General features: G+C 50.2%; 1 protein-coding gene across 1 annotated transcript in view; it reads left to right on the top strand.

Moving 5' to 3' along the window:
* Window positions 1–24,843, top strand: part of LOC119967933 (flocculation protein FLO11-like) — a gene marked incomplete at its 3' end in the record, with an annotated part of 87,458 nt that overhangs the window by 27,776 nt on the left and 34,839 nt on the right. The window contains exon 3 of the mRNA XM_038801031.1: window positions 20,353–20,574. Coding sequence (XP_038656959.1) covers window positions 20,353–20,574 — 222 coding nt within the window. The remainder of the gene's footprint in view (window positions 1–20,352; window positions 20,575–24,843) is intronic.

The raw sequence follows: 24,843 nt of genomic DNA, 5'->3' as shown, positions 1-24,843 counted from the left end.
GTGGTGTTTCTACTTCCTCCCCATGTTTGCATAGGTTTTCTCTGGGTGCTCTTGTTTCCTCCCACAGTCCAAATATAGTTCATAAGATATCGGAGCAGAATTAGGCCATTCGGCCCATTGAGTCTGCTCCGCCATTCTATCAAGGTTGATATGTTCCTCATCTGCAACCTACAATGTTACAGAGCAAAGCTGGATTGCAAAATCAGCCAGAGCCTTCTTCCCTAGAACACATGACCTAGGAGCAGGAGTAGCCAATTTAGCCTCCCGAGCCTAACACCCTCAATGTGATCATAGCTGATCCCATCCTGGCCTCAACTTCACCGTCCTGCCCGTTCTCTGTAACCCTTCAACCCATTACCAAATAAAAATCTGTCTAACTCCTCCTTAAATTTACTCACTGTCCCTGTATTCACCGCACTCTGGGGCAGTGAATTCCACAGATTCACAACCCTTTGGGAGAAATAGTTTCTCCTCAAATCTGTTTTAAATTTGCTACCTCTTATTCTAAGATCATGACATCTTGTTTTAGATTGCCCCACAAGAGGAAGCATCAGCTCCACATCTACTTTATCCATGTCTTTGAGCATCTTGTATACCTCAATTAGATCTCCCCTCATTCTTCGAAACTCTAGAGAGTATAGGCCTAAACTGTTCAATCTCTGCTTATATGACAAACCCCTCATCTTTAAAATCAATCAAGCGAACCGAAATGTGCAGTTTAGGTGGATTGGTCATGTTAAATTGCTCCTCGGTGTCCAAAGGGTAGATGGTGTTATTGGGTTATGGGGATAGGGTGGAGGCGTGAGCTTAAATAGGGTGCTCTTTCCAAGGGCCGTGCAGACTCGATGGGCCTAATGGCCTCCTTCTGCACTGTAAATTCTATGATTCTATGACTGTCCTGCTGGCTGATTAGCTGGGACCACGCTGGACAGCTCCCCGCTAGCGAGGGGAGCAGTACTTAAACTGATCCCACAGAGGAAACCCCAGACAGCACGCAGCCATGCCATCATGCTGACCAGCTCCACAATTCAGGGATGCCGACCTGGCCAGACTGATGGACGCGGTCGAGGCCAGATGGGTTACGCTGTTCTCCCGACGGGGTCAGAGTGAGGCAGTGGCAGCAGTCGTCAGCGTGGGGAGTGTGACAAAGAGACTGCCACCCAGTGCTGCAAGAAGCACAACGATGTCCACTGAGCTGCATGGTTGAGTCGCATCGGCCTGCCATCAGTGCTACCCACTACTTCCAGAGGCCACCCCAATGACCGGATGCCTGGTACTGCACCCCCCCCCCCCCCCCCCCACCCCCAACCAGTTCACAATACCGTAACATTCCCCAGCCCACCATGGCACCCAGTAGCACACCCTACCTATGCACAGCAATGGTGCACCTGCCTGTCCCCTGCCATGTCCTCCCACCCCACCTGCAATGCATAACAATGCCCCTCTGTGTCCCCGCAAACCAAGTTTACCTATACCAGACTGGCAGCAGCGCACCCGACCTCAGGGTCCTCACTCGCTATGAGAATCGAAGAATCGAGCCCTGGAGGGTGAGGGGTTACTGAGGACAGATTGGCCACTGGTATAGAGAATGGCCATGACCACAGATGTGAGTATCCACCGGCTCCCACCCAGAGGACCTGTCACATGTAAATTGTTCATGCCAGGATGATGGCATTCCTTCCCACTGACCACATACCCATTCTCCTGCAGGATCTCCACCCGCTGGTGCTGGCCCATCCGGAGTGGCCTCACCCCCCACTCCCCAAGAGAACATCTCAGAGGAGAGCTCCAAGGATGCCACTATCGATGTATCACGGCAGTCATCCCCACTCTCCACCAGCGCAGAGACACACACTGCGGCCTCTGGGGCACAATCTGGTGAACACCACACAGTTGCTGATCAGGCGAAGGCAGGAACATGCAGGGGGAAAGCAGTCGGAGGTCTGCTGGATCCCAGGGCACAGCTGGGTCCCAGTCAGATGCTGAGCTACTGAACCAGGCTGTCCTGGAGCTGATGCAGTCAACGGTGTGTGGCCGTGAGATTCAGAGTGGGAGTCAGTGACACTCCAGTGAGTCCACAGCAAATTGAAGGAGTACCAAAGGCTACGACAGTAGGAGATTGTGGAGATTGTGCGGCAATGTGTGGCACCAAGGCCAACGCTGCTACAGTGGTGACCGCAGTGGAAAACCTGGAGCACGATGTCAGCACCATGAGTGGTGGTGTCCAAGGCGTTGCTCAGCCAGTGATGTCGATGACTGAGCATGTCGACAGCATATCCGTGTCAATGGGGAACATGTCCTTAACAAGGTGGACCTTTCCGTGGCACTGCTGAGCATGTCTCACTCTCAGCTGGGCATCGCTGAGGCTCTGCGGAACATGTCCCAGTCACTCAGGACTGTGTCCCAGTCACACATGGGCCTTGCTGGGGCTCAGCAGAGGATGTCACAGTCTCAGGTTGGCATTGCTCAGGCACTCTTGAGCATGTCCTGGTTACTGAGGACTGTGTCCCAGATGCAGCTGGACATTGACAAGTCGATACTGACATCATTAGCCAGGCCCTCATCGCGTATCACTCTTCCCCCAAGAGCCAACCGGTCACCCTGCAGTGCTGCTGAAAGATGCCGTGGATCTCCAACTGCCCCAGGATGTTGTTCATGATTTGCAACAGGAAAATGTGGCAATATGACTGCAGTTTATTGTTTTCTTTAGACATGTTTGGTTGTGCCAACAAACCTTTTAGTCTTAAATGGAATATTTGGACTCTTGGCGACATCTTTGCTAATTCTTTAGTATTCAATATGGTAAACAATAGTTTGTGGTCTGCCCCAGTGGTAAACTTTGGGCCAAATTACTTACAGGCCTATATGGCAGCTAAGGCCTGTTACTCAATCACAGGGTATATTTGTTCTGTTTCAGTCAATGAGCAATATGCATAGTATACTGGTCTACATTCCCCATCTTTCTGTCTTTGAAAGAGTACTGCTCCCTTCCCAGTCATTGATGCATTTGCTACAGTTATCATAGTATTCCAAATAAGAGTGAGTCAGTATACCTATAATTAGCTTCTCTTTTAACTTATTGGAATGGAATTTGTTGATCGTCTTCACAACACCATGCTTGGTCTTGCCTGACGAATTGTCAGTGGTTCATTTACATATGTCAGATTAAATAAGAACTTCCCCACTTGACTGACTATTTTCAAAATGAGGAATTAGGGCCATAGAACAAAAGCTTTTGAGATAGATTGTTAGAACAGCATATTTTGGAGCCAACCAGGGACCAGGCTGTACTGGATCTGGTATAGAACAACAAGATAGAATTATTTAATGGACTCATTGTGAAGGCACCTTTCAGTTGCAGTGATCTTAATATGATTGAATTTTACATTCAGTTTGAGTGTCATTTTGGGAGCATTTGGTGGGGTGTTTCACGGGGCGAGATTCTCCGCAAATGCGGAGAATCATAAAGGTTGCCGTGGGACAGGTCGTGACCCACGGCAGCCTTCACGGCCACTTCCGGGGCCGATTCTCCCTTCCCCGGGCGGGGCTAGGAGCGCGGCCCTGTGCGTCACGGCGGCGCGGCCTTGACGACGGTCGTCAAGGCCGCACGTCAAGCGTCACGCCGGCTGACGAGGCCGATGACGTCAGCCACGCATGCGCAGGTTGAACAACGCAAGACGCGGCGGCTTGATCTTGCGGGGTGGCGAAGGGAAAAGAGTGCGTCCGTTATGGACGGACGGCCCGCGATCGGTGCCCACCGATCGCGGGCCTATGCCCCCTTTGGCACGGTCGTGGTACTGCTGTGCCAATCGGGCCCCCAGATTCCCCAAACGGGCATCTGCCACCCGTTTCACGACGGCAACGAGCAGGTGCATTTGCTGCCGTGTTGAAACGGGCGTGAAGGCCCGGCCGCTTGGCCCACCGGCCTCGGAGAATCGCCGCTCGCCGTACAAAACGGCAAGCGGCGATTCGTGGCTTGGGTCAGGCATGGGGGGGGGGGGGGTGGAGAATAGCGGGAGGGCGTGATAAATGTCGGGAGGCCCTCCCGCTATTCTCCCACCTGGCGTGGAGGGCGGAGAATCGCGCCCCGATCTTTGGGTGAGATCCACCATGCTATTCAACCAAAATTAGTTATTTATTTGACACTTGGGGAGTTTCTCCCCGCACAAGCCCACACGTAGGACATGATCCACTGGCTGGGTTGCACTCTCGTTTGAGCGCGGTGAGGCCGGTGAATGTCTCCCAGAAGTCTCCACACTTCGCAGGGTCCACCCAAGTCTTGTGAGGCATCCGAGTCAGAAACACAAGGGGCACGACCAAATGGCGCGAGCCGAAGCCGGTTTAAAACCAACTTCGCCAAACTTACCCGGGATCCATGGGCATCTCTTGATCAGATGGAACAGCGCCCAGGGAGTCTCCAGGGCTCTCGGAGACACCTGAGTGATCAGTGATAGTGCAGAGTGGCTCCCTGGCCCTCCCGCTGGAACATGGGCACTTGCCATTGCCCAGTTGACAACTTGGCACTGCCACCCTGGGAGGGGGGGGGGGGCAGGGGGCGGGGGGGCTTGCCAAGAGTAGGGGAGTGGGAACCGGGGGATGACTAAGCACGGCTCCACCATGCCAAACACTGGATCATGTGTATCTGTTCCGGGTGCATCCCTTGTCCCTGCCCGTCTGCCCACCGACCAGCCATAAGCCCCATCGACTGCCGAGGCCTATGGCCATGCGGCTGAAGGCTATTGCTAATAGAGAATTGGCAATCGTGGTTAAGTGAGCACTTCATACAACCCAAGTGGATTTCCATGGCTCGGCGATCATGTAGCATGTGGGAGTCATTGCCCAGCATCCCAATCAGCCCATGATGCCTTACACTGAGGGAGGCAACATCGCAACCAACATCCAAACAGCAAACACCCAGGGGATGTGACACAGCTCCAGGGACATGTTCACGGCCGGAGGGTGGGTGAGTGCTACAGGGAGGAGAGGCATGCCTGGAGGGATGGGCATAGCGGAAGAAAGTCACAGAGGCATCATCCTGATTGTTCTAAAATGTATTTAATGTGTTTTACAATTCACCACCCTCCCAATGGTGACATGCACTCCCACCCACTCTCCCTCATCCCTCCCCCTCACCCCCTACCTCTCACCCCCACCCCCTCCCACCGGTGCCCTCAGTGATCCTCGATGTGTTTGGCCCTCCTTTCTCTACCGCTACATTTAGGTGTCTCCCCAGGATGCACATCAGAGGTGGAGGCAGCCAGCTGCTGACCTCGTCCCATGGCCTTCAATGCTGCTAGTGAATGTCTTCTGGGTGCTCTGTGGCCGGAGGGCTCTGATGCACTTATTGGCATGGCACATGCACAGCCGTGTCCCCCTGTCCCCTGTGCCACCCTCATCCCCCCTTTTATGGTCATTGACTCCTCAGGCCCCAACCCTTGGCAGTGCCACCATGGCAACCGGCCATCCAGGCACTGCAACCCCAGCACCCTGGTAGTGCCCCTACCAGCTTGGCTCTGTCAAAGTGCCAGGCTGGTGGTGTTAAAGTGCCTGGGAGGAGAGTCAGGGGCTACCTTGCCCTGTCTCCAACCGCCTAGGGGTCTACAATAGCCTGGGAAACCCACCCAGGTGCCATTACGCATGATCCATGTCTTTGAGGGTCAATACTAAATGGCTCCAAGTCCAGGTGTCGTTGGGGTGGCCAGTAGTTCCAGGGCGGCCGGAGAATCTGGTGCAGACATCTTCTGGGTGGCACAGTAGCACAGTGTTTTGCACTGTTGCATCACAGCTCCAGGTCTCAGGTTCGATTCCTGGCTTAGGTCACTGTCTGCGCGGAGTCTGCACGTTCTCTCATTGACTGCGTGGGTTTCCTCCGGGTGCTCCGGTTTCGTCCCACATGTCCTGAAAGACGTACTGTTAGGTAAATTAGACATTCTGAATTCTCCCTCAGTGTACCCAAACGGGCGTCGGCATGTGGCAACTAAGGAATTTTCACAGTAACGTCATCGCAGTGTTAATGTAAGCCTACTTGTGAGAATAATAAAAGTTATTATTATTATAAACGAGTCGGGCAGCTCATTTAAATTTGCATATACGGATCTGGCACAGCGAAGGTGAGATCCAGATCGTGACATCTTGCGAGGTTCGGATGAATCTCACAAGACACCTCAAGCATTGCGAAAGACCTCTTGCAAGATTCAATGGCCTCGTCGCATCTCCAAGTTGGGCATGACGAGGCCGGTAAATCGCGCCTGCAGCGGCAGATATTTAAGGGGATATTTCTGAATAGATTCCAAGAAGAAAGAACATTTAGTTAACTAAAATAATTAAAGATAGTCTCAAACTTAAAGAAAGAATATATAATTGCGCAAAGGTAGTTGGCGGGTCAGAAAACTGGACAGATTATAAAAAATTGGAGTACGAGAGAAATCTCACGAGAAACATGCAGATATTCAGCTAGAATTTCTATAGATACTTAAAAACTAAAAGGATCAACACAGTGAGCGTTGGTCTTATAGAAAGTGGACCGAGGGTATTAATAATGGAAAATAAGCAGCAGGCAGATGAATTAGTGGGCAGCACGGTAGCATAGTGGTTAGCACAGTTGCTTCACAGCTCCAGGGTCCCAGGTTCGATTCCCGGCTTGGGCCACTGTCTGTGTGGAGTCTGCACGTTCTCCCCGTGTGTGCGTGGGTTTCCTCCCACAGTCCAAAGATGTGTGGATTGGGCATTTTAAATTGCCCTCAGTGTCCAAAATGGTTAGGTGGGGTTACGGGGATATAAGGGATAGGGTGGAGGTGTGGGGCTTAAGTAGGGTGCCCTTTCCAAGGGCCGGTGCAGACTCGATGGGCTGAATGGCCTCCTTCTGCACTGTAAATTCTATGATTCTATGACATGAACAGATATTTTGCATTAATCGTAACTATAGAGGATATAAGGATACAGGTAACATCTGAAAACAGGGTTGGAAAGGATGGAGGAACTCAAGATAATTACAATCTCCAGGAAATGGTCCTGAGTAAATTGTTGGAACGGCAGGTTGACAAGAACCTTGGTCTGGATGGATTTCATCCTCGTGTCTCAAAAGAAGAGGATAGTGAGATAGTTGATGCATTTATTTTAATTTTCCAAAATTCACTTGATTCAGAGAATGTTGCATGAGATATTAAAATAGTGAATGTAACTATTCAAAAAAGGAGTTAGACAGGAAGCAGGAAAATATAGGCCAGTCAGCTTAATGGCCTGTCATGGAGGAACATTTTAGAAGTTATTTTCAAAGATGTCATAGCAGGGCATTTAAATTAATTCAGGGTAATCCGACAGAGTCAGTATAGTTTTGTGACAGGAGAATCATGTTTAATCAATTTATTGCAGTTCTTTAAAGAGGTAATGTGTACTGGGACAAATTGGGAACCAGTGGATATAATGTAATTAGATTTTTAGAAGACTTTTGATAAGATGCCACATTGACAATTATTGCAGAAAATAAACGTTCATGGTGTAGGAGTTAACATATTGGCATGGATGGAAGATTGGATAGCTAACAGGAATCTGATAGTAATCATAAATGGGACATTTACCGGTTGGCAGGATGTAACGACGGTGTGCTGCAGTGCTGGGGCCTGAGATTTTTACAATTTATAGAAGTGACTTGGATGAAGAAACCAAAGGTGTGGTTGCTAAATGTTTTGACAACACAAAGGTAGGTAGGAAAGTAAATTGTGAAGAGGACATCAGGAGAATACAAACGGATTTCAGATAGGTTAGGTGCGTGGACATAGATCTGGCAAATTGGGTATAATTTGGGAAAATGTGAAAATGTCCAGTTTGGCAGGAAGAATATAAAGGAAGCCCTATTATATAAGTGTTGAGAGATTGCAGAGTTCGTATATGCAAATAATCTGAATATCCTAGTGCACAAATTGAAAAATGTTAGTATGCAGGAACAGCATATAATCAGCAAAGTTAATAGAATGTTATAGTTTATTGCAAAAGGAATTGAAAGAAGAGTAGGGAAGTTATGCTTCAGTTATACAAGGCATTGATGAGACCACGTTTGGAGTACTAAGCGGAGTGCAGGTCTCCTTATTTAAGGAAGGATATAAATGTGCCAGAAATAGTACAGGGAAGATTTCATTTCATTTCATTTTCATTTCTAGACTAACACCTGGAATGGGTAGGTTGTCATATGAGGAAAGGTTGGACAGTTTAGGCTTGTATCCACTGGAATTTAGAGGCGGAAGAGGCAACTTGATTGAAACATATAAGATCCTGAGGAGAGTTGACAGGGTGGATGTGGAGAGGATGTTTCTTTTGTGGGAGAATCTAGAATTAGGAGTCACTGTTCATAAATAAAGGGTCACCCATTTTTGAATATTTTCATGGCAGAGGTTGATAAATTGTTAAACAAGGGGGTCTGAGGATTTCATGGGTAGGCAGGGATTTTCCATCCTTCCAGTCCTGTTTTCTGGCACAGCGTGTCCTCGCCGGCAGTGGGATCCTCCGTCCAGCAGAGGCCAATGGAGTTTCCCTTTGTGGCCATCCCACGCTGTCGGGAAAACTGCAGGTGTGAGTTTGGACATTTGGTTCTGAATCCTTTCATTTTTCTTGGCTTCTCAAATCATTGACTTAGATGAGTTGTAGATCTGAATAATGAACCATGAACACTCTAGGTTTAGGATCACATAAAACGTTTCCGTGATTTCTCTTCTCTAACATTGACGTTTACCAGGCAACTATCTTTTGATCTTCAGTTGAATGTTTACTGACCATGGGGTCATGGAGTCAATGGCTCTAGGGGTGCTTGTTTTAGACATTGTTCTGTGCGTGAAAGAACTAAGATTCCTGCTTCAGTCTTGAATTTGAAGTTTGTTCTATGTCTGTTGACCATAATGTCTGCGCTCCAATAGTTCCCATTAGATCCTGTAACTTCTCTCAAGAATTGCAGTTTATTGCCTTTTGAATCTACAATTTCTTGGCTGTGTAGCCATCTGGGATGGCCATTTAAAAAGGATCCTGGGAAATATGGCCACTTGCAAAGGACCATGGGAAATATGGTCAACCCAGGACTCAGACGCTCAGAGACTATGGGCGCAATTCTCCGCACTCACGACGGTGCGGAGAATAGCGGGTGTCGTAAATTTTTACGGCCACGCTAGTCCGATGCCCTCCCGCTATTCTCCCCCCCCCACGCCCGACTCCCGACACGAATCGCTGCCGCCGTTTTTTTACGGCGAGCAGCGATTCTCAGCTGGCCGATGGGCCGAAGTCCAAGCCCTTTACGGCCGTTTTTATGAACGGCAAACACACCTGGTCTGGTCGTTCGTAAAAACGGCCGTAAAGTCCCGATCTTGGCAACCATGGCACCGATTGGCACGGCAGTACCACGGCCGTGCCAAGGGTGCCATGGGCCCGCGATCGGTGGGCACCGATCGCGGGCAGCGGGTCCGATTCCCGCGCACTCTTTGTCCTTCCGCCACCCCGCTGTATCCATTCGCGGGGCGGCTGAGGGGCATCCCGGCCCGCACATGCGCGGGTTTCGCGCAAATGCGCGATGACGTCATCCGCGCATGCGCGGGTTGGAGTCTTCCAATCCGCGCATGCGCGGCTGACATCATGCGACACATCAGCCATCGCAAACTCTGGCAAGCGGGCTTAACGAAATTCGTTAAGCCCGCGATGCCGGAGTTCACGGCCGCGGCATGCTAGCCCCGACCGGGGACCAGAATCGGTTCCCGGTCGGGGAGGGGGAGGCTGGCGTCAAACCCGCCCGGTTTTGACGCCAGCCTTACGATTTCTCCCTGTCTGGGAGAATCGCGTATTGGCAACTCAGATAACTAGACTCTATCGAAACTCCCAGCTACTTTGTATTCTAATGACTCATTTCCCCAGAACAAAAGACTTGTACTCAGGTAACAGATATGGAAACAGACTCATCGGCGCCACTCCCTTTGCTCAGGGAGTCCAAAAAGCCATGGTCAATGACCGCTCAGGACATGCCCCCCCCCCCATCATGGCACCTGCTGCTTTATTGGCAAAAATCGAAGGCAGTAATCGAAGCCTGCCGAATTATTGGGTCCAAAGGTAAGGACCACCCAAAAGAGGGCGAAACCCCAGAAGGATAAAGAGAGACACTGCCATGTGTTCAGTCTCTCTTGGCCCCGGTGCTCGGTCTCTCTTGGCCCCGACCAACACCTAAAACCAAGTGCAGCATCACGACCAGGAGACAAGTTCAAGACCAACGATCGCTACCAGACGGATGAGCCCAGCAGAAACTAAGTCACTTCTCCAGACCCAGTCATGCAAGATCCGATCAAAGGCCTTGGGCGGGATTCTCCGACCCCCGGGGCTGGCATCAATCCCGCCCCCGCCGTGTCCCGAATTCTCCACCCCCCGGAATTCGGCAGGGGCGGGAATTGCGCTGCACCGGTCGGCGGGCCCCCCATGCCAGTTGGCGGGCTTTCCGCGGTGATTCTCCGGGCCACGATGGGCCGAAGTCCAACTGCTGACAGGCCTCTCCCGCTGGCGTGGATCAAACCACCTACCTGACCGGCGGGATTGGCGGCGCTGGCAGGCTCCGGGGTCCTGGAGGGGGGGGGGGGGAAACACGGAGCGATCTGACCCCGGGGGTGCCCCCACAGTGGCCTGACCCACGATCGGGGCCCACCGATCGGAGGGCGGGCCTGTGCTGTAGGAGCACTCTTTTTCTTCTGCCTTCACCATGGTCTTCACCATGGCAGAGGCAGAAGAGACCCCCTCCCCTGCGCATGTGCCGGTATGACGTTAGCAGCCGCTGACACTCCAGCGCATGCACGGACTTACGCCGGCCGGCGAAGTCCTTTCGGGCCCGGCTGATGTGGCGCCAAAGGCCGTTCACACCAGCCGGCAGAGTGGGAACCACTCCGGCGCGGGCCTAGCCCCTCAATGTGAGGGCTTGGCCCCTAAAGGTGCGGAGACGGGGCGGCCCGACGCCGGAGAGGTTCATGCCACCCCGACACGCCTGGAACCCCCCGCCCCGCCGGGTAGGGGAGAATCCTGGCCCTTGTTCCTCTGCATAAAGCCGGGTGCCTGAAGTTAAGCACAGGTTGTTGTAGTGTTAGGTGTAATTTAGCTTGTAGTGTTTTATGTTGCATGTCAAAGTCATTCTTGTGTGTAAATAAACTATCAGTGAACTTGAACTAACTAACTGGCTGTTTGGTCTTTGATCGATATCTGGTAAAACATTGTGGTGGTATCATTTGATACCTGGCGACTCTGAAAAGCAATATCATCATTAATAACTGTCATATCAGTCTCCAGTTAAAAAGAGCAACATTATTGCTGTCTCCGGTAAGAATTGGCAACAGCTGCTACCAGTTTTAATTGGTTGTTCTTGTCTTTCTGTAGCACGGCCATTTTTCTGTGTTAGGTACGTTTTGGCGCAGCCATTTGGGCGCGGCCGTTGTGGCGCGGCCGTTGTGGCGCCAGCCGTTTTGGCGCCGGCTGTTTTGCCGCCGGACGTTTTGGCGCCGAACGTTTTGGCCATAATAACATTTCTTTATTTGTAAATAAGCCTCAGTTGAGTTGGCTGCTGGTGCGGGTCCGCTGTCACGTGTTTCGTTCTATCACCATCTTTTTATATATTTTTTAACTAAACCAATTCGCATACCCATATGATGGCTGAGGAAGTATGAACAAAACGTGGTAAAGAAAAATTTGTTCATAACGGATTCCTTTACGTCTTTGACAAAACAAGCAAAGGTGACAGCGAACTGAAATTTTGGCGTTGTCAGCAAACAAACCGGTGCAAAGCACGGCTCCATACTAAAGCTGCAAACGTGGTGAGGCAGCTGAACAGCCATTCACATGATGCTTCTGCTGCACAAGTAGAGGTTGCACTCGTGAAAACTAAAATAAAAAAGAGAGCACAGGAAACCCTTGAGGCACCGACTGTAGTTGTTAATGAATGTTTGACAGACATATCCCAAGCTAGTCTACCAGCCATTCCTAATATATCTGCTTTGAGGAGAATGATAAGCAGAAAGCGTAATTATGTATTGAACGCCCCCACCAATCCAAGTGATTTACAACAATTGATTGTGCCAGAATGCTACAGGAAATATGTCCCTCAACCAGGAGTGGAAGAAAATGTTTTACTTTGTGATAGCGGACCAGGTCACGACCGGATATTAATCTTCGAAAGACAGAGCTGGCTACAGCACTTATTGACATCTGATATGTGGTTTGCAGATGGCACATTCAGTATTGCTCCCAGCCTCTTTTCTCAGATTTATGTAATTATGGTAAAAAAACACGGAGGAGTTACTCCTACGGTTTATGCTCTTTTGCCCAACAAGCAACTCACCACATATGCGAGAATGTTCGCATTATTGAAAGAAATCGAACCCAACTTGAAACCCAGTTCAATCGTCTGTGATTATGAACAAGCTGCGCACAGTGCTATGAAAGACATATTCCCTGATGTTCAAATAAAAGGATATTTTTTTCATTTAGCTCAAAATATGCAAAAACATCTAGCTAGTATGGGGTTCCGTAGTTTGTATAACACTGATCCAGATTTTGCGTTAAAAGCTAAAATTATTATTGCCATTGCCTTTGTACCTTTGAACAAAATCGATGAATATCTGGATGCTTTAGCGACCCAACTGTCGCAAGAACTTCAAGATTTACTCAACTGGTTTGAAGATACATATGTTGGTCGTCTGAACAGACGAGGAAATGGTAGACGAACACCTTTATTTCGCCCTGAGATTTGGAACCTTTATCAGAGAACATTAAATGGGGAAGACCGCACAAACAATAATGCGGAGGCAGCCCACCGTCGATTGAAATACGAACTTGGCATGCATCATCCCACCATATGGAAACTAATTGATGGCCTGCGTAAAGTACATAAAGGTAGAGATGCATATTTTGAAAGGTTACTAGCCGGCCATGAACCGCCACAAAAACTAAAAAAGTAAAGAGATGCAGATAAAAGAATACATGAAACTGTTCTTAAATTTGAAAACATGGATGCTATCGAGTACTTGAGGAGCCTTGCTCATAATAACCAAATGAACTAAACTAAATTAACTAATTTAAGGTTTTTAACTAAATGAACTAATTTAAGGTTTTTAATTTACAATAAAGTTAGTTTAAAAACTTTTTAAGGCTCATCTTTTAATTTACAGTTTTAAGCTTGCTTTTAAGTCCTTCCTTCGAATGATACTGAATCTTGCAACAATTTACTTGCAACAATTTACTAGCCGCAAAACCTAAAAAAATTTCTGTCGTCTGCGCCCAAACGGCCGCGCCAAATTGGCTGCGCCCAATTGTCCCATGGCGCCCAAACGGCTGCATCCAAACGGCCGCGCCAAAACGGCCGCGCCCAATTGTCCCATACCGCATTTTTCTGCAGCCCACAGATTTGAAATGTCCTCTCCTCTTAAAGGAATAGCTCTCTGCATTCTTTTCCCCGGTGCATTTTCCCACCACAGCAAGAACACTAAGTAATGAGGCTACTGTACCCTATGCTCACCACTTTTGTGGCCTGTTTTTGAGTTGAGGTGCTGTTCCTCCTGTGCCTGACAAACTGCACTGTGTCAGCCATTTTTCTTCAAGAGATTCCCTCATTGCCTCAAATAAGTATAACATTTTGATTTCTGGAGCGGGATTCTCTGACACCCCGCCAGACCGGAGATTCGCCGGGAGGCAACATGAATTCCAACCCCCACCCCACCCCCCCCCCCCCCCCCCCCACCCCCCCCACTGGCTGCCGGGTTCTCCGGTGCCGGGGTTTTGGCGGGGGCGGGAATCGCGCCACGCCGGTCGGTGGCAGCGGCCCCCCCGGCGATTCTCCGGCCCGCAATGGGCCAAGCGGCTGCGCGTTTCAGGCTGGTCCCGCCGGCGTAAATTAGACCTGGTGCTTACCGGCGGGTCCTGGCTCTGCAGGATGCCTCCAGTGTCCTCGGGATGGGGCACGGGGGGATCTGGCCCTGGGGGGGTGCCCCCACGTTGGCCTGGCCCGCGTTTGGGGCCCACCAATCCGCGGGTGGGCCTGTGCCGTGGGGGCACTCTTTCCCTCTGCACCAGCTGCTGTGGACCTCCGCCATGGCCAGTGCGGAGACGAACCCCCATGCGCATGCGCTGGGATGACGGCAGCACACGCTGGTGCTCCCACGCATGCGCCAACTCACGCCAGCCGGCGCGGGCTCTTCGGCGCCGGTTGGCATGGTGCCAAGTCCGTTCCGCGACGATTGGCGCGGTGCCAACCCCACTGGCGCCGGCCTAGGAGGATTCCGCACCTTCCAGGTGGCCCAACGCCGGAGTGTTTCACGCCACTCCTCGACGCTGGGACCGCCTGCCCCGCCGGGTGGGGGAGAATTCCGCCCCTCATTTCTGCCTTCGTAGTTAGCTGCACAGCCTTTGCTAACAGAGATGCCATTTTTTCCCCCTTAGATAGGTAGAAAGAAAGAGCCTTGCTGCTTTTACATACATTCAGCCCATCGCGCCTCCCTGCCATTCATTATGATCATGGCTGATCATCAAGTTCAATGCCCTGATCCAGCCTTCCCCCCATATCCTTTGGTCCCTTTAGCCCCAATAACTATATCTAATTCCTCCTTGAAGTTACACATTGTTTTATCCTCAACTGTTTTCAGTGGGAGTGAATTCCACAGGTTCACCACTCACTGCGTGAAGGAATTTCTCCTCACCTCAATCCTCAATCTATGACCCCTAGTTCTGGACTCCCCCATCATGGGGAAGATTCTTTCTGAATCTACCCTGTTAGAATTTTGAAAGTTTCTATGAAATTCCCTCTCACCCTTCTAAACTGCAATGAAGATAATCCTAACCGATTTAGTCTCTCCTCATATGTCAGTCCCGCCATCCCAAGAAGCAGCCTGGTAAACCTTTGCTGCACTCTCACCATAGCAAGAACATCCTTCCTCATTAAGGATGCCAAATCAGTCCATAATACTCCAGGTGTTGCAATAAAACATACCTATTCCTATACTCAAATCCTCTCGCTATGAATGTCAACATACCATTTGCCGTCTTTCTGCCGGCTGTACCTGTGCACTTACTTTCTGCGACTCATGCACAAGAACACCAAGGTCTCATTGGGTATCTATCTCTCACAATTTACACCCATTCAGATAATAATCTGCCTCCCTATTTTTGCTACCAAAGTGGATAACCTCACATTTATCCACATTATACTGCATCTGCCATGCATCTGCCCACTCACTCAGCCTGTCCAAATCCCGCTGAAGCATCTCTGCACCCCCTCACTGCCACCCTCCCACCCAACTTTGTATCATCTGCAAATTTGGAGACAATGCATTTAGTTTTCTCATCCAAATCATTAATATATTAGGTGAACAGTTGGGGCCCAGCACAGGTCCGTGCGGTAAGCCACTAGTCACTGCCTGCCAATCCGAAAAATATTTATTCCAACTTTTTTGCTTCCTGTCTGCCAGCCAGCTTTCTATCCATCTCAAAATACAACTGCAATTCCATGCACTTTAACTTTAACCTGCTACTTGAACCCTTGTCGAAAGCCTTCTGAAAGTCTAAATAAACCACCTCCCCTGGGTCTCCCTGGTCAACTCTACCAGCTACATCTTCAAATAATTCCAATAGGTTTGTCAAGCATGATTTTGAGACCCAGGGATATGAGTAGAATTGGAAAAGTCATCTTCATGGAGCCTCATTAAATCCACACATAGGTTTTGGACACAGGGACTGTGCTTTTATCGGTTGCTTAGGGTGCATGATTTGTCAAAGTGAAGTTAGCTTCAAACATTTTTGTCATCCAAATTTATTGAATGTGTACAACTCAAGAGCTGTATATCAAACTGTACATTTAACTTCACATGATAATCTGATAAGTATGGTATCATTGTTAAAAGCTGCAAAGGGTGGACTGAAACTCTTAACTATTAGAAACAGCCACCCATGCCTGAAGCTCAACCTTTAATCTCTCGTCATTATATTGGAATGGCATCTGTAGCCTGTTTCAGGTCTCTGGGATATCCAGCCTGTTTGTTTGTACTTTCTACCTGCATGGTCACACCCAAATAGATATTTCTTCACAGCTGCTTAGATTTGTGAGTCTGACGTGAGGTGATGTCACATCAGCGAGGTTCACAACAGCTCTGAGAAGACAGAAATCAGTCAAGGTGATCCCGCCAGGGGTACCAATGTAAGTAAAGCCCCTAAAGGGAGAGGGACATGCCCGTGCAGTCCCCTTGGAAATGCCAGCTTGGCACTGCTGGGTTCCAACCTGTGCCAGGTGCAGTGCCAAGGGGGGCTGTCTGGGGAGCCCAATGGGGTTTGGAGGGAGCTCCTATTATGTATGGTGGGGGGAGAACGCTAAGGCCTTTGAAGGGGGGGATGCAGCAGTGACAGGGCAGCGGCCATTGATGGGGAAGCTGGCATGGGGAGGAGCACAGTGATACTGCCCCAATGATTGTGCCATGGGGCTGGGGGAAGAGCCCCCAATGATGGGTCGTGGGGTGGGTGGGGGTGGGAGGGGGAAGCCCCCAATACCTTTGTGGTGAGGTAGAGGATTTTGTGGGAAAGTTTTGAACTCTCTGCTGATTGGGGCGCTCTTTAAAGACGGCGCCCTGATCTCTGTGGAGCCAGCCTTGCCAGCTCTTTTGGGTCCTGTCCTGCCAGACTGTTGGCATATCCCACACCCCCAGAGTGTCAGAGTGGCTCAAGATCTGAGACAGGATCCTCTGTTTAGGAGATTATGTTCATAAGTTCATAAGATATAGGAGCAGAATTAGGCCATTCGGCCCATCAAATCCACTCCGTCATTCTATCATATGTTCCTGATCTGTTACCTACAATGGTACAGATGAAGAACTGGATTGCAAGATCAGCCAAAGCATCTCCTCCCTAGAACTATGGCCAATGAGCAGGAATAAGCAATAGAGCCTCTCGTGCCTAAATACCTTCAATGCATATTAAAATCACCCATTACTATTGCCGTACCTTTCTCGCAAGCCCCCAGTATTTCCTGGTTTATACTGTGCCCCACTGTACAACTACTGTTTGGGGACCTAGAAATTACTCCTACCAAAGACTTCTTCACTTTGTTATTTCTTATTTCTACCTAGAGTGGTTTGACATCTTGATCTCCAGGGCTTATGTCATTTCTCATTACAGCACTGATCCCTTTCCTGACCAGCAGGGCTACGCCACCTCCTTTGCTTTTCACCCTATCTTTCCAAAATACTACGTACCCTTGGATATTCAATTCCCAGACCTAGTCTCCCTCTAACATTTCAGTAACCTCCACTTAGTCATAACCTTTTGTTTTGTGCTGTTAGCTCATAAAGTTTGTTACGGTGGCTTCTTGCATTTGGATACAAAGCTTTTACATTTTTTGCAATGTTAAATTTCCCTACTATTCTATATTCCTTGGTGCAAAAGACCTTCACCTGTTCCGTCCCTCATTTTTATTTTCTGGTAACCATCCACCACATTGTACATTGTTCTCCCGCCGGAGGTGAATCGCACTTGATTTGCGCTCATGCTGGGCACGCAAATCAGGAAACAAGTTCCAAGCATCGCGAGAATTGTGAGGGAATCCCGCTAATGGACCGCTTTTTGAGTGGCCGGTCCAATAACATGGTCCATCGGTTATGCTCCCCTCCCTGCCCCCACAATGCAATTCAGGCCCTTTCCACCCTGGGTTTTCTGGGTCAACCCTCCCCCCGACAGTATGAGTGCAACCTGCCCACTCCCACTGATCCCCCATCAGAGACTCCTAATTAGAGAGACCTGCACCACAGAGCCCCTAATTGGAGAGACCCCTACCTGGTAGCCCCCCATAAGAGAGACCCCTACATGGAAACTAGAAAGCAGTTCAGACAGTAGATACTTTTCGTAGAATTTACAGTGCAGAAGGAGGCCATTCGGCCCATCGAGTCTGCACCAGCCCTTACAAGGAGCGCCCTACTGAAGCCTACATATCTACCCTATCCCCGACACCCAGTAACCCCCACTTAACATTGGACACGAAGGGCAATTTAGCAAGGCCAATCCACCTAAAACGCACATCTTTGGACTATGGGAGGAAACCGGTGCACCATGAGGAAACCCACGCAGACACCGGGAGAATGTGCAGATTCCGCACAGACAGTGACGCAGCCGGGAATCAAACCTGGGACCCTGGAGCTGTGAAGCAACTGTCAACCATTATGCTACCAAGCTGTCAGTGAAAAAACAATCACTGCTTTAAAACTCACCTGTACTCCTGGCTCAGGCAAAGGAAGCAGCTCCTATCAATTCCCTGAAAGAGAAAACCAGTCAGCTGGGTTTAAACAACCTCAGATCTTTGATTTGCAAGCCTTTCATTCATTTCTCTATGAAATTGTTTTCCCTAGGCTGTGATTGACAGCTTCCACACACACCCAGCTGTCGGCATTGTTTCATTTATCTCCCATCATGCTTGACTGGCTTTGAAGTATCCACCTGTAAAACTAACAGAAGGCTTTTATCTGTTTTTGATGTGATCCAGGAACTGTCAATCATAACTAAATGTTTATAAACATTATGGCTAGTTTCACATTATGGTGGGGGGTCTCTCTAATTAGGAAGTCTCTGATGGAGGGGTCTGGTAGGGGTGGGCAAGTCTTACCTTCTATTAACTTTTGGGGCAAATCCTACACCAATTCCTGCCCTCGTAACTCCCGGCCTAGAGGGACCTGAGATTCACGCGGGTCTGGAGAATATGGTGCCCAGCCCATTAATACGATGCAAATGGGTCTTTAAAAAAAAATAAATTTAGAGTACCCAATTCATTTTTCCAATTAAGGGACAACTTAGCATGGCCAATCCACCTAGCCTACACATCTTTGGGTTGTGGGGGCGAAACCCACGCAAACACGGAGAGAATGTGCAAACTCCACACGGACAGTGACCCAGAGCCGGGATCGAACCTGGGACGTCAGTGTCATGAGGCAGCAGGGCTAACCCACTGCGCCACCATGCTGCCCTACAAATGGGTCTTAATGACCATTTGCTTCCTCCCACTGGCATGGGGTGCGAATCTCGATCCCGACGCCAGGGGGGAATCGGAGCATATGAATGTTTTCTGCCCAACGCTGGCTTTTCCGCCGCATAGTGAACTCTATTACTACCGCTGGAGAATCCAGCCATTGGTCTGAAAACTTAGCTATGGCTCTGCAGAGATACATGTCGGTTTTCAGTCAGACCCTGACACCGACAAATTATGGGAAAGCTCCGACCAATATATGCTGATTTCTATTCATGTATTTTTTTATTTGTTTATTTCAGTCATATCAATATTTCTATGAATTTAGGCATTTCGAATGATGGCTCAACGTCAGATTATATTACACTGTTTGTTGCTAGTCTGTCAACGAACAGACATTGAAGTTGGTCGGCCACATAGTTCAAATCCTCCTCTTCTGGTGAGTAACTACCTTCTATAAATTGAATGTGCAAGGGTCTCCCTCTTTATTCCCCTTATTTCCCCTTGCTTTTATTTTTCCATTATTATTTTGATTCCTGGACGATTACTGATTATGTATCTTTAAGGCAAGTAGCCTGTATCTTTAATTCAAGCAGAAGAATCCAGACTTTACAGGAGAGATCACTTTGCTAACCTGTGCTGGTTTGAACAGGAGACCACAGTCTTGCTGGCACCAGCAGTAAGAGAGGTGGGTTGGGACTTGGTTTGATTGATTGGCTGGTGGCCAATGAATTGGCGCAAAAGGCCGTACTCTGAATGGTAACGGCTGGTGATTGGCTTATATCCCAGTGGAGTGCTGTGTTTCAGAGTCCCAAGGAGTTTCACTTTTGTTCCTGGCAGCAGGAAGAAAGGTCCTGCTACTCTCCCTCTTCTGAATCTCTCTCCAGAAAGCCTGCTGTGAATGCTGTATTGCTGAATCTGAGGAGGACTGAATACAAACGACGAACTGGGAGCAAAGTTTGAAGAGAAATAAGATGCCGCTCCAGGAGAGCAGCTGTGAGCACTGTATTTCTGAATTTGCAGAGGACAACGCGGCCGGGGAATTTCAGGAGAGCCCTGCCGCGGGTCTCCTTGCAGTCTCCGCGCCTCACGGGATTCACCCATGTCCCTTGTGGCTTCGGAGTCGGAACTCTGCCCAAAACAGGCGAAACAAAACAACGCTCCTGGAAATAGGTCTTAAAAGTACTTCAGACCGACTCGGGATATAACGGCCTCTCTCGATTCTCTGGACTCCCCAGGAAGGCTGCAGCTGGGCACCGATCAGTGCTAGTCTACCTAAATGTGCAATTTGAAATAAATGGTCAATCTGAACAAATTGCCATTACATGTAGTAAAAGGGAATTTTTCTGCACTTTCCATAGATATTTAAGACCATTTTAGAGGAAATGACCAGAGTCAAGGCACAACTCAAGATAAAATCTGGTAGCACCCTGAAATGCTTAAAGGCAAGAACTGTGTCATATGCTATCAAACCAAAAGTCAAATTGAAATTTGGCAAATTCATCAAAGCTGGAGTGATCGAGAATGTGACAATGAGCGGTTGGGCAACCTCAACTGTGCCAGCTATCAAGACAGATGGCTCAGTAAGAATCTCTGGAGACTTCAAAATGAGAATAAACCAGGTGCTGTGTGCCAACCAGGATCACTTACCATTAATATCGGGGGCTGGATTCTCCGATTTTGAGATTACGTGCTGACAACAGTGTGGGAAATGTGGCTCCAAAACCTCACCGATTCCAGAACCGGTGAGGGGCTAGTAGCCATGCCGGGTAAAATTCCCAGCTCCCGTGCCAGAAACGGCCACAGAATTGCCGGGTCCATGGCCGCACATGCGCATGGAGGCGGCTTGTGGCAGCTGTGCCATGCAACATGGCACCAGCCACACGCAGGCCTGGCTTGCCCGATAGTGTCCCCCTGTAACCCTCCTCGCCACCGCTGTACCACCCCACACCAGTCCCCACCGAAGCGCCCCCTGCAAGCGGAATGGTTCGCCCCGACTGTGGCGGTGCTGGACTCAGTCTGCAGCCGCCACGTGAGATCGCCGAATGGTGTGAGCACACGTGAGCGACGTCGTTGGGGACTCGGCCCATCGAGGGCGGAGCATCGGGTGAGGGCCTCAGGTGACGTCCTGAGGCCATCCCGACAGTGCGTGGCGTACTCCTCGTGTATGCTGTTTATTGAGGGGGCGGAGCATCGCAAAAACGACGACGCCCCCGATTCCGGCATAAACGAGGTTTCTCGTCTACGTATACCCACACCCCTTCGATGCCCTCCATCGTTTGCTCCATTATTTGGTGGAACACCTCCGAGGCTGAGATGATGCCAAACGGCATCCGGTTGTAACAATAACAGCCAAATGGGGTGTTAAAGGTGCAGAGCTTCTGAATGGATGCATCAAGTTGTTTCTGCCAGAACCCCTTGGAGGCGTCCAACTTTGTGAAAAATCTGGCGCGAGCCATCTCACAGGTGTGTTCTGGGATAGGGTAGTGTTCCCTCGTGATGTTACGGTTCAGACCTTTGGGGTCGATGCAAATGCGTAGTTCTCCTGATGGTTTCTTAACAGACACCATGGAGCTGACCCAGTCGGTTGGTTCCGTTACCTTAGATATGACGCCCTGGTCCTGGAGGTCCTGCAGCTGTTGCTTGAGGCGGTCCTTGAGGGGCGCCGCCACCCGGCGGGGTGCATGAACCACAGGCGTGGCATTTAGTTTTAAAATAATTTTGTACGTATATGGGAGTGTGCACATGCCCTCGAAGACGCTGTGGTATCGAGTAATGATGTTCTTCAGTTGTGGCTGAAAGTCGGCGTTCGGGGATGCTGAAGCCTCAGTGGGTGACATGGAGTGAACACTTTGGACGAGGTTTAGGACCTTGCGCCTGAACACCGAGCAGGGAAGCTTTGGCCAACCCTACAATCTCGAAGGGCAGGGTGGCCTTTAAGGAACGGTGCAACACCACAAGCTGGCATGAACCGCTGGCAGCAATGGCATTACCATTGCAGTCGAGAAGCTGGCAGGCGGATGGAAGGATGGTTGGCTTAACATGGATCTTATCCATGTCAGACTGCGAAATGAGGTTGGCTGAAGCGCCAGTGTGCAGCCTGAATTGGGTGCGAAATTTGTTGACCGTAAGGGTGGCACACCACTCATCGTCCGGATCAATGCTCATCACTGGGAAGGGCTTGGAGTTTTTTTTGAAGCATCGTATGCTTGGTGATGATGCCCACCCGGAATGGGGATTGGAGATCCTCGGTGTCAGGGTCTGGAACCATGTCGGAATCGGAATCTGTAACTGGTTGTTGTACGGTCCGGACGTCCCTACGCTGCTGGTGGGAGCGACGGGAGGCAGGTGTTTGAGCAGACCTGCACAGGGCTGCGTAGTGGCCAAGCTTGCCACACTGGAGACAGCGTCGAGATTTTGCGTGACATTGCCGCTTTAAGTGGGAGGAGCCACAGTTGCTGCATGTCGTGACATCAGAACGTCCCGTGCGCGGTGCGGTTGTACTTTGTGCGCGCCTGCGCAGTTCGGTCTTCGGCCTCGCCGTCCCCTCGGTCGTTGCGCGCATGCGCAGGAGCCCGGGAAAAGCAAGCAAAACGGCTGCCCACTTCCAGGCTCAGGCCCTGGAGCTGTTTTACGGCCTGCACGCGCTCCGCATCGTGGCGGCCTTGCCGCGCCATCTCTGCTGCTTGAATGTGCGAGTACCGGTTAGTGGCTTGTTCATGCAGAACGCAGGTTTCGATGGCTATAGCGAGGGTGAGCTGTTTCACTTTAAGGAGCTGGTGGCGTAGGGGGTCTGAGTGCACTCCGAGAAAGATCTGGTCGTGGATCATTGAGTCGGAGGTGGAGCCGTAATTGCAGGATTGCACGAGGATGCGAAGATGGGTTAGGAAAGATTGAAAAGGTTCATCCTTACCCTGCACACGCTGTTGAAACACATAGCGTTCAAAACTCTCGTTGACTTCGATGTCACAGTGGCTGTCGAATTTGAGCAGGACTGTTTTGAACTTGGACTTGTCCTCACCTTCAGCGAATGTGAGGGAGTTAAAAATGTGGATTGCGTGGCTCCCAGCCGTGGAGAGAAAGAGAGCAATCTGGCATCTGAGGCAGCTTCCAGATCGGTGGCTTCAAGGTACAGTTGAAACTTCTGCTTAAAAATCTTCCAGTTGAATAGCGGGGGAGGGCAGACGCTGTCCATACTACCGGATGGCTGATCGCTGGTCGAAGGCAGACTATCTCAGGGTCGGTCCATCAAACTCTAACATCACGCACTGGTACCATGATGTGTTGGATATGCTGGGTCTGCGAGGATTGCGTTTACCATAGCAGTGAGAGAGACAGGCTACCAACACTTGTAGAAGTACAACTCTAATTTATTTAACTATGAGCTGTTAAACATACTTGCACTGTGGGTTGACACTATGTTGAGTTGACTGGAGACCTGAGGCTAACCTGACCAGACTATCCTGCTAGCACATGGTAGATGTTCAGGTTGCTGATCACGGGCTCTGGCTGTCTCAGAGTCTGCATCCCAAGAGAGCGGGAAAACTAGTGCCCTCTGGCTTTATAGTGGCCGTGTCCTGTCTGGTGATTGGCTGCTGTGTTCTGTGTGTTGATTAGTCATTCAGTGTGTCAATCAGTGTCTGTCTATGCACCATCATATACTTGTGTGTATATTATGACACACTTCACAAGGTCTCATGGGCTTCTCGTTGCAAATTAAGGCTCGCCAACTAATTCGCCAGGAACGCGCTCTGCAGCCCTCCGCTAACATGATTGAGCAGTATTTCACAGAATCATAGAATTTACAGTGCAGAAGGTGGCCATTCGGCCCATCGAGTCTAGAACGGTTCTTTTGAAAGAGCACCCTACCCAAGCCCACATCTCCAACCTATCCCTGTAACCCAGTAACCCCACCCAACACTAAGGCAAATTTTGAACACTAAGGGCAATATCATGGCCAATCCACCTAACCTGCACATCTTTGGACTGTGGGAGGAAACCGGAGCACCCGGAGGAAACCCTCGCAAACACGGGGAGAACGTGCAGACTCTGCACAGACAGTGAACCAAGCCGGGAATCAAACCTGGGACCCTGGAGCTGTGAAGCAATTGTGCTAACCACCATGCTACCGTGCTGCCACATTTAAGCTGCACTTGCTCAGCCAACCCTAGCCAGCTCGCAATAATGGCGCCGAGGAGACCAGCCCCAAGATTCGGGGACGCAGACCTGGGGAGCCTGCTAAATGCCATGGAGGCCAGGAGGGATGTCTTCTTCCCCCGAGGGTCCCGGAGGGTCAGCCACAAAGCAGCCAGTGCTGCCTGGGGTTAGGTGGCGGCAGCTGTCAGCTCAGGGAGTGTGCCCAGGAGGACAGGCCTTTAGTGCTGTAAGAAGGTCAATGACATACACTGAGCAGCACGATTGAGTAGACACTGACACCCCTCAGCCACCCCCGCTAAGGGAGCATCCACCCCCCAACTCCCCACGCGAGCCCCTGCCCTCCCTCCAAAACCTCCCCCTTCCTCCATCAACTCTTCCTTCACAGCACCCCCCCCCCCCCCTCCCACCCCACCTCTGTGAACCACATGTGTGGCTAACGATGCCCCTTCTGTGTCTCCTCAAGAAAATCTCTCCCATAACCATCGGGAGAGGGCCCAGACTGGCGGAGGAGTGCTGGACTTAAGAATCCTCACCTTCTGCGAGGAGCGAACCCTGGAGGTGACTGGGGTGGCCAAGGACAAATCGGTGACCCTTGCGGAGGCTGGCAGATGCCGCAGAGGTGAGGAACCATTGGGCTCCACCCGGAGGAACTGTCAAACGTGAGTTGTCATTGCCTTACTGACTGACCCATCCCT

Source organism: Scyliorhinus canicula, chromosome 6, assembly GCF_902713615.1.
Source record: "Scyliorhinus canicula chromosome 6, sScyCan1.1, whole genome shotgun sequence".
NCBI classification, from domain to species: Eukaryota; Metazoa; Chordata; class Chondrichthyes; order Carcharhiniformes; family Scyliorhinidae; genus Scyliorhinus; species Scyliorhinus canicula.
This window is presented reverse-complemented; position numbering and strand designations above follow the sequence as displayed.